This window comes from Zingiber officinale, chromosome 7B (genome assembly GCF_018446385.1).
Source record: "Zingiber officinale cultivar Zhangliang chromosome 7B, Zo_v1.1, whole genome shotgun sequence".
Taxonomy (NCBI): domain Eukaryota; kingdom Viridiplantae; phylum Streptophyta; class Magnoliopsida; order Zingiberales; family Zingiberaceae; genus Zingiber; species Zingiber officinale.
The window spans coordinates 395,505-401,985 of NC_055999.1; the positions used below are offsets into that span (position 1 = coordinate 395,505).

A 6,481-nucleotide genomic window follows, 5' to 3' on the forward strand; every position below is an offset into this window, starting at 1 on the left:
TTGGGCATATGGATCATTCAATAAAAATTCAAAAAGATCATGTTATTATATATATACACATTGTAGGAATTAGAACTTACAAGATGCAAATTGACAATGGAGTAAAAGTGTCGGTCATTACTTGGATACTCATTTAGACCATGCAGCTAATTACACACTGAGTGCTTCTAACATGGACACAGCTCTTATACGTCTTTGAAGAGCAATCGATACTTGGGAATTCTTTCCGGTGGAAGTGGACACCTGACGATGAGCTTACCTTTCATTGCTCCTCTAAATATAGCCTGAAGAAGGTGAAAATATATGCGATTAAGAAACGAATTGTCAAGGCTAAATCATATAATGAGCTCAGGCAAAATAGAAGACAGTGTACCACTCTGGTTGATTTAGGTAATGTAGTATGTATGTTACTGGAGCCAAATTTATCAAGATTTCTAAATAGAATACAAGCCCAATGCAATTGAAACATTGACCAGTTTAGTGAACATTTCAGCAAGAAACAATGAGTTGGAATGAAATATTGCAACCAAGATGTGCAGGAAGAAATTTCTATGCAAAACATACTCCCGGCAGTCAGAAATTGTGTAAAGGTACACCAAAAGAAACAACCCTTTACCATCCAAGAATGTTATGCAGGGTGATGTATAGATAACAAGGGACTGAAACATTGATAATAGATCATGAAACCTACTGAAGCTAACTAGAGTCAAATTTGTTATCTCAAGTCAGTTCCTCCATAATATAATTTACTGATATAATTGATGAAACTTAATTATACAAATGCTTCTCATTGATAACTTTAGGCATTGTTCAAAGAAATATCACTAATATGTGAATTATAAAATACTTCTCATTGATATCTAAAATTGTAACATTGAAACAAAAACAAAAAAAAAAATCAATCCACCTTTTTTTTTTTATGAAGGAACAGTATCAAATTTCTTATTTCAACTGAAGTCTTTCTAAGGCGAATATACGATACTCACCTCTAGGACATCAATTAGATCCTGTTTGGTATAAAAAGATCCAACCCATTTAGTATGATCAGGAGTCCTGAAACACAATAATAGAGAAATTTAATATCCAAGATCGTACATGATATATCTGCAAAAATAATATTTAAAAGGTAAAATCACCACATCACATTGTATATGTTAATAAAAAAACAGAGTGGCAATGATTAATAGAGAGAAATATCCCTACTATTGCATTTTGGGAAGGGAAGAACAAAATTGCTGCTTTAATTTCTAGAAATGAAATATCCTATTAAGTGAGAGAACCAGGAGTTAAGTAGCACACAGAAGAAATTAAGGTATGATTGGAATTACCCCGAGTCCATCTTCATATGATGAGCATTAAAGAAGAAGACGGTGGAGGGAAGCAAGGTGATGTCGAAGTAGTTGAGATAGACCTGCACCTCCTCAGCGTCGGCATCCACCAGCGCGATGTTTGCGAACTTGGAGACCTTCCAAGCCGACTTAGAGAGCTGCGGGTGAAGAAGACCACAACAGGTGAGAGATAGATTGACAAAGAGAGAAAATAATAAGAAGAGAGGGAGAAGGGTGGGTACGATGTCGTCGAGGTGAAGGCAGAGGAAATCGGCGGCCCGGCCAAAGCGGAGGAGGAGGACCGTGTCGAGGGTATCACGGATGATGCTATCGACGTCGCGCTTCGTCGTCAGCGTCGGCAGAAGGAACCCGCTCATCCCTCCCTCTCTCCGACCAACACCTGAGAACCCCTAACAGAAGCATATTTGTTTAGGTTCATCTGTTGGCCCAAGTTATAGGCCCATTAGTGCTGCCGAAAGAGGTTATTCAAAATTTAAAATTTAGTAAAAAACCAAAAAAAAAAAAAACGACTCTTCATCGTTAATTAAACATCCTTTTAACACCAACAAAACTAATTAATAATTTTAATATATATATATATATATATATATATATATATATATATATATATCCTGAGACGACTTATCATCTCCCTCCAAAATATATATATATATATCCTGAGACGACTTATCATCTCCCTCCAAAATTAGTTTGCGTAAACAAAATTACTCAAAATAAAATAAAAGATAAAATGTTTTTTTTTAAAAAAAACATTTTCCTATACTAAAGGGAATCGATTTAATTTTTACTCAAAAATCTAATGTATGACCCAATATAAATTCCCACACGCTGTATATCAAAAGATAACCGTAGCACCGCACAATCCTTCTTGTTAGGCTTTGTAAATCTTAACTAAAGTGAGCTACACTGATATCTCAAGCTATTTACATCATGCTCCAGTTGAGTTCCAATCCTTCAGCATATAACAAAATGCCTTTAGCATTGATAAATAAAATGAACAACTTTATTCTATCCACAAACAGTGGAGATCACATGATAACCCTTTACAAGTGAAGGCAGACAAATTGTTTGGTAAATTTGTTAGCATACCTTCAGTAATATCCAAGATGTATCTCCAAGAAGAACAGAAGTGTTGTCTCTCTCTGTCAAATATATCCTGATCAGAACAATACGGGTTCTTAGGAACAAATGCAGGCCACGGAGCAGGTACGATATGCATCCTAATCAAATATAACTCGATTGAATCTCATCCTTCTGATCCATGGTAAGTATAGTAGAGTCCAATGCTCTTCTTCTGGCTTGAATCTGACGCACACACTCGGCTATTAAAACACTAAACTTTGGAGCAGGTTTGCTCGTGGAGTATATGTTTAGTCCAGCCTTTCTCAAAGCTTGTGATATGCTCCTCTGAGACTTCTGCAAATGGATGTGGCAAAGAGAAGGTATAGAAGATCTCAGAACTGGCTTCCCACATGTAATGGGTCCACTATGCCCACAGCTGTTTTCAAAGAATAATCATCAATTGTCTTTTGAAATTTAAATAATCAACCAAAGATGTAATCCGAAAAGAAATCTCTTCAGAGTAACTAGAGATTAAGCATGTCTAAGGTCTATATAATAGATTGTTATCCAGTGGATTTTGTAGCTCATATTTGCTAGAAATGTCTTGTATAAGAGATAAGAATGCAATTGATAATATAGAATAGATTGTTGTGATTGGCATTACTAGACATCTCTGTTAAGATGATTTTATTTGTTGGTTATTGAAAATACAAGAAAAAAAATATTGTTTCAATTCATTCTCTAATAACGTTTACTATTCAATTACATGTTTATACTTTATATGATGTATATCCTTGTGCTAAAAGATCATGTTAATAGAGAGATCAGTTATTCATTAGCTGTATACATTTTAACAATTTATCATATTTTATAAATACAAAAGTGCTTTTATTATGCAAGTTTAGTTCAAGATATAGCTATCATATTACCTCATAATGACCAAAGTCTCTTTCTCATTGTATCTTGTAGAAAATATGGTAACCTTCTCCTGGGACTTAAAAAGCCCTTACACAAGCCATATATGTAACAGCCAAAGCAAATTTTGAAAGAGGTTGTATAGCAGCCATATATGATATTTGGTCTACATATGTAAGTTAAAATGCAATAAGTTCACGAAGCTCCCGCCAATAGAAGGTCCTGGGAAAAGGTCTATTGTATGCAATCTTACCTTGGAAAAAAAAATCTTTTCATGTGTTTTACATTGTATGATTAATATATTTTTCTACTTGTAAATCTAAATTTGGTGTGTTGATAACTATATTATGTGTATCTTAATTATTTTTAACAATATAAATATTTAAAGTATGGCCTATGATGGAAAGGGGATAATTCCTAATTGAGAGAGAAATATTATTATCTACCCTAGATACAATTTCACACTCAATCTGGTAGTCATATCCACTGAGACAATTGAAGATCACACTTACTACTTTGTGAGAACCAGCACACAGTTCAGTACAATTAAAATTCAAAATATTCACATACACTTATATTGTTTGTATTCTCAGTGAAGACTGCTAAAAGTAATACAGTTTTAAAAATGCACATTGCATCAAATAAACAGAATTTACGGAGCCAACGGATACCAAATGTCATAGATAGCAATTACCTATAAAAACGCATGCCTAAGTGCTAGCGCACATGACATACAAAATAAAATTTAAATTTGTGAGCGTTTGTTTTGGAGAAAGTTTCATATAAACATATGAAACCTAAAAGATGCAATTAAACATACTTCTTTAGCTAATGAATAAAGAGAAGAACTTTGTAATGCGCACACAACCATGTCCACAAATTTATGCCTACATGAAATAGCATTGCCATAGAAGAGTATAAAAATGAAGATCTACATAAACCACAACCAAGTACTTCAACGTAAACCATCTTATAAGAATTAGTAACTCGTAACCTAGTCAAACAGGAAATTATTTGAGAGTCCATACCTCTTTGTTACGAAAGAACAAGGCTTGTAAAGCGTCTGCTTCTTGTCCGCCAATATATGCGGATGGCAAAATCTCGTCAAAGGCATCGCTTTTGACTTGCATCCGGCAAACGCACACCGCTTCCTCTCTCTTATGTTCCCCACGATACCTTCCCCTTCGTCAAACCCTAATTGAACCCGACGCCTTACCCTCGCGACCTCCGTCTCCTCGCCATTCTCCTCCGTTGCTCCTTCCTTATCCTCCCCTTCCTCCTTCTCCTCGTCCTCCACAAAGGGGCTAACACCGTGCTCCCAGTAGTAATCCCGATGCTTTACCCTGACCTCCTCCATTAGGGCCCAATATTGGCGTCTATATAATGACGCCAGTTGCTTCAACCGGCGCGAGCGGCGGCGAAGCACCTCCTCCCGGGAGAGAGATGCCGAAGCGCGAAGGCATTCGTCCTCTTCGGCTCCGTCGACGGCGAACGCGGAGGGGCCCACCACCGTTGCCTCGGCTCCAGCAGCGTTAGAGTTGGGGATCGATTCGCTCCTCCGCGGCGCCTTGCCCTCCCTTGCAGACCACATCGTCTCTCTCTTTCTCGCCTTCTCACGCTCCCCTTTCTCCTCCGATAAGGAAGCCCGTTAGAAGGATCCGGAGGGGCGGAAGAAGATGGGAACAATCTGGTGAAAGCGACGGACAGATGATCGAGGATCCAGCATCGGACGGATGAGACGACAGACTGTTGCCCGTCTCGTATTGTTGGTTTCAGTCTCTTTAAAATCTTCACTGCGGCTTTTACTAACAATCCACGTGGGCCGCGACGGCTGCCCCATGGGGGTGGGTGCACGTGGATGGCAGGCAAAGCATTATAAAAAATGCGGCGTGTCGAGTTGTTAGTGGACCAGAGAGGATTCTGTTCGCTGTGTGGGGGAAAACATTATTTCGGAAGTTTCTTCTTGAAAGAAAAGGTAATGTCGTAACCTTTTCCCATCAAAGCCCTGGTATTTATTTTTTTTCTCGAAGGACCCCTAGTTTGAGTTTTCCTTTGGCCAAATGGCGGTATCTTTACACTGTTTTGTATTTAATATAAAAAAAAAATTGAATGAAAAGATGACAAAAATAAAATGAAATATTTAAAGAAGTTATAAAATTATCTATAAACAATAAGATTTTCATTATTTGCTAAGCTTACTTAAATAATATATTAGTTATATTAAATTTTAATATTAATTTTTCTCTATGTATTAAAAAACTATGTATAGTTATTCTAGAAAAAAGGAACTGATTAAAAATTTTAAAAAAAGTGTATATGTTAATTTTGGATACCAAATGATGGCGCCGACTAGTAGTATTAAAACAAATTATTGTCAAAATATATATTTTTCTTTCCTAAAATACGCTTTTTAAAAATGTAAGGTATTTAAACAAATTATTGTTAGTAAACAAATTTATAGGAATACTTTTTCATAATTTTGAATAGAAAAGGTAAACTTTAATATTTTTAAAAAAAATAATAAATTCCCTCTCATAAAAGCAATAGGTTTCCTTAGAAAAAAAATATAACATATTTTTTATGATTTCCTCCCTACCTATTAAACTTCTTTACAAAATAAATAAGAAAAATACTATTTTTGACCAATAATTTTAGCAAGCAATTATTTTTTTGTTTATAAAAAATAAATTTTGTTATCAATTAACAAGACCTTCCAATTTAATGCCACTTACCATAATTTGCCTTCCTAAACGTGGTAAATCAACCTAATGGAATCAAAATGAAAGAAACTTTTACCTAAACTACAGACGGATTTAATTGGATGATCAGTTGGTCCCCTCATATGGGTGTGACTGGGTATTGGCGTTGGAGATATATAACATAAGTAGTTTGTTACCTTTTCGGTATTGCTGTTATTTTGTCATCCGTCTGATGAAGAATATACGGTGCCGAATGAAAATGAAGCCAAACCGCGGATCGAGTTTATTGTGGACGCGTGTTCGTCCGTCGCCGCGAGCGAAAGTGTACATAATGGAAAACGCGACAAAAAAACCCTCATTCTCTCTCTTCTCTCCCTCGCTTCTCTCTCGCTGCAGCGTCCTGACTCCTGCGCGCCTGGCTAAGGATTTTCTCGTCTTCTGGTAAAGAATGGCTAC

General features: G+C 36.3%; 2 protein-coding genes across 3 annotated transcripts; both read right to left on the bottom strand.

The window, feature by feature from the left end:
• On the bottom strand, nucleotides 1-1,738 carry LOC122004865 (thioredoxin-like protein 4B). The gene is made up of 4 exons (XM_042559691.1): nucleotides 1,571-1,738; nucleotides 1,329-1,486; nucleotides 987-1,053; nucleotides 1-284 (listed from the first exon to the last, which is right to left on the bottom strand). Exons 1-4 carry the CDS (start codon nucleotides 1,703-1,705, stop codon nucleotides 186-188), a joined length of 459 nt encoding a protein of 152 aa, XP_042415625.1. The 5' UTR covers nucleotides 1,706-1,738; the 3' UTR covers nucleotides 1-185.
• Nucleotides 1,739-2,217: 479 nt separating this feature from the next.
• LOC122004864 (INO80 complex subunit D-like) lies at nucleotides 2,218-5,094 on the bottom strand. 2 transcript variants are annotated; one of them, XM_042559690.1, is made up of 2 exons: nucleotides 4,355-5,094; nucleotides 2,218-2,765 (listed from the first exon to the last, which is right to left on the bottom strand). In XM_042559690.1, the coding sequence occupies exons 1-2, from the start codon at nucleotides 4,915-4,917 to the stop codon at nucleotides 2,735-2,737; spliced, it is 594 nt and encodes a 197-aa protein (XP_042415624.1). In that variant the 5' UTR covers nucleotides 4,918-5,094; the 3' UTR covers nucleotides 2,218-2,734. The 2 variants fall into 2 exon arrangements, with proteins under 2 accessions (XP_042415624.1, XP_042415623.1); XM_042559689.1 differs by having other exon boundaries at nucleotides 2,218-2,847.
• Between the last annotated feature and the right edge of the window lie 1,387 nt (nucleotides 5,095-6,481).